The 12,896-nt window shown below is 46.4% G+C and overlaps 3 protein-coding genes across 8 annotated transcripts in view; 1 reads left to right on the top strand and 2 right to left on the bottom strand.

Moving 5' to 3' along the window:
* Positions 1 to 12,896, bottom strand: part of RECK (reversion inducing cysteine rich protein with kazal motifs) — a 1,181,658-nt gene that overhangs the window by 323,641 nt on the left and 845,121 nt on the right. The gene's annotated exons all lie outside the window — the stretch shown is intronic.
* On the top strand, positions 464 to 2,673 carry LOC143782219 (uncharacterized). Its single transcript, XM_077269430.1, has 2 exons — positions 464 to 856; positions 1,642 to 2,673. The coding sequence occupies exons 1-2, from the start codon at positions 723 to 725 to the stop codon at positions 2,621 to 2,623; spliced, it is 1,116 nt and encodes a 371-aa protein (XP_077125545.1). The 5' UTR covers positions 464 to 722; the 3' UTR covers positions 2,624 to 2,673.
* LOC143782088 (uncharacterized) lies at positions 2,825 to 5,367 on the bottom strand. Its single transcript, XM_077269199.1, has 3 exons — positions 4,886 to 5,367; positions 4,436 to 4,733; positions 2,825 to 2,830 (listed from the first exon to the last, which is right to left on the bottom strand). Exons 1-3 carry the CDS (start codon positions 5,230 to 5,232, stop codon positions 2,825 to 2,827), a joined length of 651 nt encoding a protein of 216 aa, XP_077125314.1. The 5' UTR covers positions 5,233 to 5,367.

The following is a 12,896-nucleotide window of genomic DNA, read 5'->3' as shown; positions in this document are numbered from 1 at the left end:
TTGGTCGCTGGAGAGAGCGGTCTGTGTGACAGCTCCCCAGCAACCACACAACGACTTACCAACGATCACGGCCAGGCAGTATCGCTATTCGTGATCATTGGTAAATCGCTATGTGAGACGGGGCCTTTGTACATTATAGATTTTCAGGGCAGCAAGTATTGGGGGAAGGTAAAATAAAGTTGAACTCCCTGCACACAAACATTCCAAAACACAGGTGTAGAAAACATCAATATACATACATCAAATGGCAAAGGATAGGGCAAAGGTACCTATCATTCCAGGTACTGGTGGTTGTTATTATTTGCATATTTTTAACCTATTTGTTTTATAATTTTTCTAGGTTTCACAACGGGACCAAGGAGACAGTGGCATAGATGTGGAGCTCCTGATCTCCAGCATCCAGGAGCGTGGCCCGTTGTGGGACAGCCGTGACCCTCGGCACATGGACCAGGTGGTGATCAGGCGTTTGTGGGCAGAGGTGGCAAAGTCGCTGTGGGATGGCTTTGACAGTGCCTCAGCAAAGGCCAAAGGCAACTTTAGTGAGTATTGCAGATACGCTGCTATGACCCATCTTGCCAGGATAAACACAACCGTGTGTGATGCGATCAACGCCTAAACTTTGCATCGCTCACGGTTGTTTTATCCTTTTAAAATGCTAAATATGTAACCATTTTTTTGTCTTTACATTCACAGTGAAAAAGTTGAGGACCAGATGGCGATCCATGAAGGACCGTTTCAATAAGGGGATCCGTGCTGCGGAGGAGCAAGCTCGGAGTGGTGCTGCTGCGTCCAAGTCGGTGCCGTACAAATACAACAGGGCCCTCCAGTTCCTAAGACCGGTCCTTGGCCGCCGACAGTAAGTATTTTGGCCACATAACATATTGCACAGCCACATTGTACATTGCCCAGACACATAGCATATTGCACAGCCACATAGTACATTGCCCAGCCACGTACATTGTGCATCCACATAGTAGATTGCCAGGCCACTATATAGCAGCCACATAGTACACGTTCTAGCTACATATACACATAGTATATTTCCAAAGGAACATAGTGTATTGGCCATCCATGTAGTCATTGTAGCATTTTGGCCATCCTTTTACCCTAGTGGAATGGTATATAGCCCATTAGTAATTTTTTGGTTAGGCGTGAGTCATTGTAGTCCATGACAGGTTACGTTCTGAGTCAGGGTAGTTCTGATCGCATGAATAATGATGACGTCTGGATCACATGATCCTAACGTCATGGCCGTTCCTGCGATCAGATCAGCAAAGTGTATTTATTTATTTTTTTTTAAATGTTTTTTTTTACTTTAAATTTTTTACTAATTTTGCGGCATAGGCAGCATCAAGAAAGATTTTTTTTTTAAAAATGTTTTAAAACGATGACAGAGGTATGCATTGACTTTTGCAGCGGGAATGACCAGTCATTTTCTACCGTAGGTATGTCCATGATTGTTATCGTCAGCCCTAATGGTCAGCTGGCGGTAACAATCAGCAATTTATTATAGGCAACACAGACTGAGAGACAGGGGATTGTAATGTATTGATGTGTCATGTAATGTTAATTTTTTAACAGGAGTTGGCGTATGTGATAGGTTATTAATTGAAGACTAATTTTTTCCTTATCTTTTCACAGGACACACAGCAGCACCCTCCAGCGAGCTCCCCCCTGTGAAGCGGAACTTCATGGATCGCCATCTGACCCGTCACAGCCCTCCCACAGCGACAGCAGGCTTGCACCACCATCATCTGGAGAACCGGCTGCCGGTACATCAGGTTTTCCCCTGCCCGAGGCCTCTGGCGCACCTTCGTTCGGGAATTCCCGACAGCGCCAGCGGGCCTCGGACAGGTCAGTCATGCCCGAATTTTTGCACTTGGGCACGGTGTTCCAGAACGGTTTCAAGGCGTTGAGCGATAAAATGTCCAGTATGGAACGGCGCCTTGAAATCCTGGAAGCCGAGCTCTCAAATCCGGCAAAGCATTTTTTAAGCACAATTGCTAAAGGCATGGTGGAAAACCTTACGCCGGAACTCCAGATTTCGGTGATGCAGGACTGCAACAATTCCTACGTGAGGGCTCTGCAGCAGTCTCGGCGCATGCAGTCAGCGACACTGCCAGTAGTACCGTCGCTGGCTAGCATGACTCCGACTACTGCTGCAGAGCCACTCCAGCCAACCCACCCTGGTCCAAGTGCCGAGCGACGCCACCACAGGCACCATAGCAGTGTGCCGCCGACTCCTGCTCCTGCCAGGCCCTCATCCTCCCGCAGCCATCATTCTAGGGGAGATCGGGGAAAGAAAAGAAAAAAACACAGAAGCAAGAGGACACGCACTGAGGCTCTGGCTGCTCCAGTACAAACAACAAGTAGACGTAGGGGCTCTAGCCGCAGTAGGAGCAGCCAGAGCCAACCAAGAACCTCACAAAGGCTCGTGTTGCCTCCTCCCTCCCCTGCAGAGGTGGCGGTTTGCTCCCCATTAGACCTGCCATCCAGCCTCCTGGACTATAATAGGTCAACATCCTCCTCCTCCTCGTCGTCGTCATCATCCTCATTTTCCGCTCCCCATTCCGAAAAAGATACCTACCATTCCCCCATGGTGGCACAGGTTGATACCCCCTAAGTTTATTTCCCCTTTTTTTTTTCTGTTTCCCCCCAATAAAAAATTTTGGTTGTAATACAATATTTGCTCTTATTTACCTGTATACTTCTCAGTAAGTCACACCGTGCGCCGTCTACACATATTTTGTGCTTCAAACAACTCATATATGCAATGTCAGACACTATTTTTCCCATTTTTATTTTGCCTTTTTTGGTGTGTCTCTCATTGCTGTATGAGGTGTTCACAAACAATAAAAGTGTATGAGGTGTTTTCAATCACTAAGGCTATGTGTCCACGCTCAGGATTGCATGAGGATTTGGTCATGATTTTACATAAGTATTTGTAACCCAAAACCAGGAGTGGGTGATAAATACAGAAGTGGAGCATATGTTTCTATTCTACTTTGCCTCTAATTGTTCCACTCCTGGTTTTGTATTACAAATACTGAAGAAAAATCGTGACAAAATCATCATGCAATCCTGAACGTGGACACATACCGTAAAGGTACCTTCACACTTAACAATGCTGCAGCGAAACATACAATGATGCAGATCACTGCAGCATCGCTATTTGGTCGCTGGAGAGCTGTCTGTGTGACAGCTCTCCAGCGACCAACGATGCCGAGGTCCCCGGGTAACCAGGGTAAACATCAGGTTGTTAAGCGCAGGCCGCCGCGCTTCCGATGATTACCCTGGTTACCAGTGTTAAATGTAAATAAAACAACAGTACATACACTCAGAATTGCGTCCCCCGGCGTCCGCTTCCCTGCCCTGACTGAGTGACGGCCCTAACAGCAGAGCGGTCACATCACCGCTGTGCTGTGCATTCACTTTCCGGCCGGCGCTCAGTCAGTGCAGGAAGCATACGCCGGGGGACGCGAAGATGAGTATATGTACTGTTTTTTTTGTAAACTTTCACACTGGTAACCAGGGTAAATATCAGGTTACTAAGCGCCGCCCTGCGCTTAGTAAGCCGATATTTACCCTGGTTACCAGTGTAAAACATCGCTGGTATCGTTGTTTTTGCTGTCAAACACAACGATACACGGCGATCTGACAAACAAATAAATATGTTATATGGTATGGTACAAATTTTGTCTTTGAAGCAGGGTAGAAAACTTAAGAAATTTTTTTTATTAAAACACAACATTTTAAAAACAAAGGGTTCCAAGTTTTTTAGATAAGGCACATTACATTGGTGAACTATTTTTAGCATAGTCACACCAGAATACAGTCCAACAGTTTACTACACCATTGTATCTTGCCATGACAGACGGCCAACATCTGACACAAAATAGGCCGCAAAACGATCCCTCATCTGCGCAATTTCCACACTTGTCCTCAGAGGATGATCATGGAAATTGGGCAATGGGTTGGCTATGGTTTCATCGAGATCAACGTTCAGTCTCTCTTTGGCCAGAATAAAATTGTGGAGAACCACACACGCCTTCACCACCTCATCCACTGTCTCAGTTTTCAGATTAATGGCGGATCCTAATATCCGCCATTTTGAGACAAGGATGCCAAAGGCGCACTCCACAGTCCTTCTGGCCCTGGACAGTCTGTAATTGAACACCCTTTTCGTATGGTCCAAGCCCCGACTGGAGTAGGGTTTCAATAGGTTGGCAGACATTTGGAATGCCTCATCCCCAACCACAACAAATGGCATCGCAGGGCCTTCGGTGTGGGGAAGAGGTCGTGGCTGGGGGAAATTGAAATTGTTGCCATATAATTTTTGGCCCATATCCGAGTCTTTGAATGTGCGCGAGTCATTTGAATGGCCAAACGCACCAATGTCGACTGCAAGAAAACGGCAGTCCGCATCGGCAATTGCCATCAGCACAGTGGAAAAATATTTTTTGTAGTTGTAGAAAAGGGATCCACTTTTCCCTGGCTTGGTAATCCGTATGTGCTTGCCATCCACCGCGCCAATACAGTTTGGAAACGAACACACTTCCTCAAATTTCTCGGCGTTGGCCAACCAGATATCGCTTGTAGGGACGGGTAAAAATTCTTCCCGGAGATTATCCCACAAAGCGCGGCAGGTCTCAGCAATAATTCCGGAGAGAGTGGAGACTCCAATCCGGAACTGAAATTGAAGGGATCGCAAGGTCTCTCCGGTAGCCAGGAAACTGCCAAGAAGATAAAGAAATTACATTAGTACATTGCAATTTATAAAAGTACATTGACCATACCACCCCCAACAAAAATTAAGAAAAAAAAAAAAAAAGGGAAGATGTGAACGTAGCCGAACATATCTCAAGTCATTCAAACAGCTACGTACCGTAGAGTCACCAGCAGCCGCTCCTCTGCGGATATAGCTCTCCGGAGCTGAGTATCCTGCCTGCTAATGGCTCCTTCCACCCGACGCAGAAGATACCGGAAGCTCTCCTGAGACATCCTGGTGTACTCGAAATATTTCTCCAGGTTCTCATTCAGTTCGCCAAACAAGCTATGGTATGCTCCACGGCTCTCCCGGACTTCCAAGATAGGGTGTATCCAAAATCGGCGATGAATCCATCTCCGTTTTTCTCTTTCTCTTTGATGAGCACAGGCGACAGCATAGGCATGAGCCAAGGCAAATTCCATCTCCATATCCATGACGATACTGTCCATGGGACGCTCCATCATGAATACCAGCAAAATGGGAGGAATTCATGTCTGCCATGGTATATATACACAATTACATAAACACCAACCCTCTTCTAGCCATTGGTGGCCCTTATCTATTGTGTAGACACTTTTTTTTGTGGGTGGGATGAAGAATGACTCACTCCACAAAAAAACCCATGCGGCGCAAAACGCTGCGTTTTTTGTTGAAAACGCAACTGCGTTTACAAAAAACGCTGCGTTTTGCGCCGCATGCGTTGAAAGCATGCGGCGCAAAACGCAGCGTTGTGCATGCGTTTTGCTGCGTTTTTGTTTGCGTTGTGCGTTGCGGCGACGACGCTGCGGCGCACACCGCAAATGTGAACGTAGCCTAAGCCTTGCATAGCCTGGGCATTTTTTGAGATCGCAAAGGATGACCCAACTCATGTTGTCTGTAAGATTTGTCACTAACATCTCAGTAGAGGCCAAAAAATTAATAGTTTGAGTACTTCATGCATGAACCATCACATGGATATGAGGCATAAGTTGCAGTGGGAAGCTCACTGTGCTACACTGTGGCCTAGTTGGCCGGGCCAACCACCGTCTGCCCCATCAAGTGCCTCCGCGGCCTCTTCATCCTCTGTGACTGTGGCGACAGCAGTCACACATGGTTTTGGACGCAGACCTTCAACCTCTTTACCCGCAACAGCCAGTGTGATAGGCAGGTCATCAGCACATTTGCAAGTGGAAACACCTGCTGGTGTTGAGCGCTCTCCGACATCAAGACCACCACATTTTGATCAAGGCAACATAATATCTCTGCCTGCACCTTCCTCACAGACCAGCAGTTTGCCGGGGACACCCTACTCAACCTTGTCTAAGCACAGCAGCCAGCCCTCGGTCCCTCAGATGTGGACAAGTAAAACACCATTTCCTCCTAGCCATGACAAAGCTAAGAGGTTGAATTTCACCATCTGCAAGCTGTTGGCTACAGAAATGTTGCCTTTCCGCCTAGTGGACACAGAGGATTTTCGAGACCATATGTCCGTCGCAGTGCCCCAGTACCATATGCCCAGTCGCCACTACTTCTCAAAGAAAGCTGTGCCTGCGCTACACCAGCATGTCGCACACAACATCACCGCTTCCTTGAGAAACTCTGTGTGTGACAGGGTGCATTTCACCACAGACACTTGGACAATTAGACATGGACAGGGGCGTTACATGTCAGTGACTGGGCACTGGAGACCGAGTTCCATCAATGGTTGTCTCCACTGAACCTGCAGCCAGGGAAGGCCATGTGCGACAATGCTGCAAACCTGGGAGCGGCCCTTCGCCGGGGCAATGTCACACACGTGCCTTGTATGGCTCACGTTTTGAACCTGGTTGTCCAGCAATTTTTATCCCACTATCCCGGACTAGATGGGCTTCTGCAGAGGGCACGATTGCTGTGCTCACTTCCGCCGTTCGCATCCCACAGCTCAACGACTCACATCTCTACAGAAGTTGTTGGGTCTTCCAGTTCACCGGCTGAAATGCGATGTGCCCACACAGTGGAATTCAACTCTGCACATGTTGCAGTGACTGTGGCAGCACCGATGAGCCCTCGTGCAATACGTTATGATGTATAGCCTGGGCCAACGAGATCCAGAGATGGGGCAAATCACGCTGCAGGAGTGGTCTCAGATCAGGGACCTATGAACCCTTCTGCACAGTTTTGAAATAGCAACGAAGATGTTTAGTGCTGACGATGCCATTATCAGCATGACTATTCCGGTCATTTACATGCTGGACCACACCTTAAACAGTATTTGGAGTCAGGTGGTTGGACAAGAGGAGGAGGAGGAACAGGAGGAGTCGTATGCGGAAGGGATAATATCTCCAAGGTCCAGACGGTCGGCAGCACCAAGGCGGCTGGCATTAGAGGGTGGGGGAGAGGGATTACCGTTGGCACAAGGTAGCAGCCAAACTGTTGAGGAAGGTGCAGGAATCAAGGAAGAAGTGGAGGACAAACTGGTGCTGGGCATGGAAGACTCATCAGATGAGGGAGACCTTGATCAAATTTTTGTTGTGCGAGGTTCGGGGGAGAAGGCAGAGGAAGGAAGCATGATTCTCACCTCGCCACCAAGACAACAAGGACTTAGTCCTCCTGGATGTGCAAGACACATGAGTGCCTTCTTGCTGCACTACCTGCAACATGACCCTCGGATTGTCAGAATCCGAAGTAATGCCGACTACTGGGTTGCCACACTCTTAGATCCCCGGTACAAAAGTAAATTTGGCAAAATAATTCCTGCCATAGAAAGGGATTCACGCATGCAGGTGTATCAGCAGAGACTGTTACAGAATCTTACATCTGCTTTTCCACAAAACACCAGTGGTGCACGTAGTGAATTTCTGAGTTCTAACTTGCCAACCGTGAGACTGTCGAGTCATGACTCAAACCGTAACAGTAACATCATATCTGGTGGTAACAGCAATTTTTTCCAATCGTTTCAAGAATTTTTTAGACCATCCTTTGCAAGGCTACAGGAGACAAGAAGTCTGACGCATAGCCAACGCCTAAAGAGGATGGTACAGGAGTATCTCCATGTTAACATCGATGCCATGACTGTGGAACTGGACCCCGTGGTATAGTACAGTTTATATAGCAATTCGACTCTATTTAACACCACAATCAAAAAAGAAGAATAGCCTGGGACATTGCCACACTATGTGGAGAATACCCGCCTCAGACTGTGAACACCTAGGGTATTCCGAATTGGGTCTCAGTCCAGCTTTGAATAGCATATCCGGGGTTCTATAGGCCCTACGAATAACAAATAAATGTGACAACCTCCCAGGCTCACTCATAGAGATCTTGGGTACATATTCCAATATTGCTGCTGGTGCATTTGTTTGGAGGCTTCAGCAGGTAACCATCTCTGCTTTCTTCTCTGTGATTTTTTTTTTTACATATTCCAATATTGAGTCCCATCGGTCATTGTCAATCGCCCCCAGTTCATTTTCCCATTTCCCTCTGGCACTGATAGGATGCCTATCTAGAAAAGAATAAAGAAGATATTCGTATATTCCCGAAATCACCCCCTTCGTGCCACCACCCATGAAAATAATGTCTAACATGAGATCTACTTGCAGCACTATGGGTCCTCTTTTGCACTGTGCCAGAAATGTATGGGAAATGCGGCTATATAGATAGAACTCAGAACTTGGCAATTGAAATTCCTCCTGCAGTAGCTCAAAATTCTTGATTTTACCCTGGTTCAGAAGTTGCCCCATCCGAGAAATGCCTGCCTCTTTCCAAATATGAAATCCCGACAGCTGTCTGAACTCTTGCAGATATCTATTATTCCAGATAGGTGAAAATCTAGTAAGAGCACTCACACCCCTTATATCCTTTACTTTGTCCCAAACCTTATGAATAAATCTAATAGTACAAAATGTGGAACCCTTCTCCTAGAAATGTCCACCCTCCAGACCCTCACACAATACCTTCGGCCCAATCAGTGTCCTCAGACAACAGGGTATCCAGACTCCTCTCCCCATCCCCTAAAATGTTGACACTGTGACATTAAGAAGTATAGCCAAGGATTAGGGAGTGCCAAACCACCCTCCGTCTTGGGCCTTTGTAGGGTTTCTTGTTTACATCTTGGACACATTCCTGCCCAAATCAATTCACCAAACAAAGATCTAATCCCATGAAATCTATTCTGCGGTATCCAAATGGGAGAGTTATGTAGCACATAAAGAAGTTGAGGCATAACTATCATCTTTATGAGATTCACCCTGCCAACCACCGAAAGATGTCATTTTTTCCATGCCTGGATTTTAGTACATATTCTCTGCAAAAGAGGTCCCTAATTCAGTTCTTCAAAGCAGGTCAAAGGGAGAGCGATCTGAATCCCCAAATATTTAAATTTATTGACTATGCTCAACTTTGTAGAGGTATTCCTCACTACACTACCACCATTATCCCCATCTATCAACATCATATGAGATTTATCCCAATTAATCCTTAGGCCCGAATACCCCCCAAATTCCTCAATTATAGCTTCCGCCTTGTACAGCGTCCCCTTCGAGTCCTCCAAGAAAATCAAAATGTCATCGGTGTACAAGGCTACTTTATCTTAATAATAATAATAATAATAATAATTTTATTTATATAGCGCCAACATATTCCGCAGCGCTTTACAACTTATAGAGGGGACTTATACAGACAACAGACATTACAGCATAACAGAAATCACAGTTCAAAACAGATACCAGGAGGAATGAGGGCCCTGCTGCTCGCAAGCTTACAATCTATGAGGAAAAGGGGAGACACGAGAGGTGGATGGTAACAATTGCTTTAGTTATTTGGACCAGCCATAGTGTAAGGCTCGGGTGTTCATGTAAAGCTGCATGGACCAGTTAACTGCCTAAGTATGTAACAGTACAGACACAGAGGCTATTAACTGCATAAAGTGTATGAGAACATGATGGAGGAACGTGATTATGTTGTTGTTTTTTATTAATAGGCCACACAGGGATAGTTAGGTTAATGCGTTGAGGCGGTAGGCCTCATCTTCTGTATCCCCGTACATAAATCCTCTCACCTCCTGAGAGCCTCTTATTTTGGCAGCAAGCAGCTCCACCACCAGGGCAAAAAGCAACGGGGACAGGGGACAACCCTGTCTGGTGCCCCTGGACAAAGAAAAGCTCTCCGAGAGGATATTATTAACTCTAATTCTTGCCACTGGAGAGGAGTACAGCAACCGCACCCATGAGATGAATCTAGGCCCGAACCCCAACCGTTCCAACACCAACCACAAGTAATTCCACTCCACGCAATCAAAGGCCTTATGGGCATCCAAGGATACCACTGCTCTCTTGCCAGCATTATCAGAGGGAATTTGCATATTTAAATACAGCCTTCTCAAATTGAGTGCCGTTGATTTATTGGGCATAAAGCCTGACTGGTCTGGGTGAATTAGTTTATCAATCACTCGGGTCAACCTGTTGGCCAAGACCTTTGCCAAAATCTTTATGTCCGCCTGTGAGGAAAATGTATGTCACGATAATGTAAAAACCATAGCTGATGGATTTTTGCACTTCTGACCATGGTCGTAAAAACACATGGCAGGAACTGGGTAATTTGAAGCTAGTGTGTGAGCAGGGTGTGGCTTTAAACTGCAGGTGACCAATCCTGCAAAGCCACCTGTGGGTCCCTCCCTTCTCAGTCAGGAATGCCTTTGTCTCCAGAGTCTCAGAACGTAAAGATCTCTCAGTGAATATAATTAACCAGCCCTTAGTGATGCCCCGAGGCTAGAGTATATAAGTCTCTAGAAGAAAAGCCTGGCTCAAAAATCTTTGTATCAAAAACCAATATAAACAAATGCGAGTGTCAGCGGGTTTTTGGAAATAATAAATTAGTTAAAACATAACTTTTACTATATTCTCTTTGAAAAGATGCAGACATATAGTGCAAACAAGGTGCTCGTGCAGACAACAATGAACAATAAGTACAAACAATCAAAAAAATGCCTCACTGCCTCAGGCAAATATATAGAGACAACTTTGGTCTCTATTTAATTAGATAGAGAGAAACATGCTCTAAAGAGGTCCACCATACCGAAACAAAGGGGATCTCCCCCTAAATAAATAGTCAGATGGACTCAACGATTAACAGTGATGTTGCACCACACCTAAACAGGGGGCCACACACTTTGCATAAAATACAACAAATTTGGGGATGTCCCTTACAGAACCCCACTGTCCAGAGTATAGTTTATACCAATAATGGACCTTCATACTGTATATATGGCAATGTTTTTACGCGATATGCTTCATATATCAAAAAATACAAGATCTTAAAATATATCCTAGAACAGCAGAAATATCCCCAAAAACAAGGCTAGAATACAACCATACCGTTTTCAAATGCAGAAAATACCTTGTGGTATGCGTTCACAACGGCCTTTATGTGGGGTACACTATAAGATTAAATCATTTTATACTCATCTGCTTCTACTGATAACATTCACAGCAGTCCTTGTGCAGACAGGAGTTTAACCGAACCATCTTGTGGCTTTCAGAAGAAACCGCACTTGTGTGTCCTATTCATAAAATGCATTTAGTACATAGCAGGCAGCCTGTCTGGTGACTAATTACCCTAGGTGCAGTGCCTAATCTGACCTGAGAGTAAGGGGGGCGCCAGAGAGCTGCAAGTTTCAAGTGGAACTGTAAGCGGTATACACATAAATCCCTGCAGTTCGTGGTATATTGAAGAGCAGTGGGATACTTAAAATAAGCCCCTGCTGTAAACTAAGATCAATAGCCTTGTGGGTGTTTTTTTTTTCATCACATTGTAGCAGTGGAGGGATAACTAAGATAAGCCCCCCTGCACATGTGATAGCCGTCTGTTGACCTAAAGTCACCCCGATCCGTGACGTAGGGGTGACGGCCACGGTGCGAATCGTGACATATTGGTGGCAGCGGTGTGGATTCGTGACAAATTGGTGGCAAGGCGGTGGGATATCTTAGAGCATTAGTGTCACGGGGGTACTGGGTAGACTACAGCTGATTATTCGGGCCCCTGCGATATCCCTCAGACTAGGGAAAACCCTGTCTGTCCCTCTCCCAGAATTTACACTGATGGTGTGCTTGTCTGGGCTGCCAGGCCTGACCCTGACTCCTGTTTCAGCCCTATGCTGAAACCTCCACCCGCCACCCAGTGATTAGACCACACACCAACCTCCACAGAAAGCACAGACAGGGAAAACTAAAAAACGCACCACGCCGCAGACACACAGGAAAACACTATAATGTGCACAGGGCAAAACAAACACAAATATAGGAAGGAGAAATATGACAAAGGATAATACACCACCAGATACGATATTTCTACTCCTAGACCACCACTCCAGACCGAGATCACCAGGCACAAGACACAAGCTATAATCGGCGACGCCCAAAGTCCAGAATGACTATTTAAAGGCCACAGGCGTGACCCAGCCTCCAACCAGATTACCAGCTAGATTAACCCCGGACAACCTGGATAAAATCTAGCCGGCGCCACTGAGCGTATAGTGGACGAATGTGGAATTACCGCTGTCTGTCGGACGCCCTAGTGTGAATAGCGTCCGACATGAGAGTACCCCGCCTTCTACGAGGGACCCCAGGGCCCTCACGACTTATAGGACCCGGCTTGTCCGGATGGCGGCGGTGAAACATACTGACCAGCCGGTCCGTATGTATGTCCGAAGCTGGTACCCAAGACCTCTCCTCCGGCCCATAACCACGCCAGTGTACCAGGTACTGTAATGTGCGGCGCACTATACAAGAGTCAACCACCTTGGAGACTTCAAACTTCAAATTGCCATCCACTAAGACTGGAGGTGGCTTCCACGGAACCCACCACCTTCTTTAAAAGAGATCTGTGAAACACGTTGTGTATTTTATATACCGTAGGAAGCTCCAATCGGTAGGCTACCGGGTTAATGATGGCGGCGACCCTAAATGGACCAATAAACCTTGGACCCAATTTCAGGGATGGTACTTTGAGTTTTATGTTTTTTGTGGACAACCACACCCAATCACCCACACTAAGGTCCGGACCTGGCACATGTCTACTGTCAGCTACTCATTTGTACCTTGCACCCACGCTCAGCAAGCGCTGTTTCACTCTCCTCCAAATGGATGACAGTTGTGCTCCTAGCTGGTCCTCCTCC

This window comes from Ranitomeya variabilis, chromosome 6, assembly GCF_051348905.1.
Source record: "Ranitomeya variabilis isolate aRanVar5 chromosome 6, aRanVar5.hap1, whole genome shotgun sequence".
In the NCBI taxonomy this organism is placed as follows: domain Eukaryota; kingdom Metazoa; phylum Chordata; class Amphibia; order Anura; family Dendrobatidae; genus Ranitomeya; species Ranitomeya variabilis.
The sequence above is the reverse complement of the archived record's forward strand: the minus strand, read 5'-3'. Positions and strand labels throughout refer to the sequence as shown.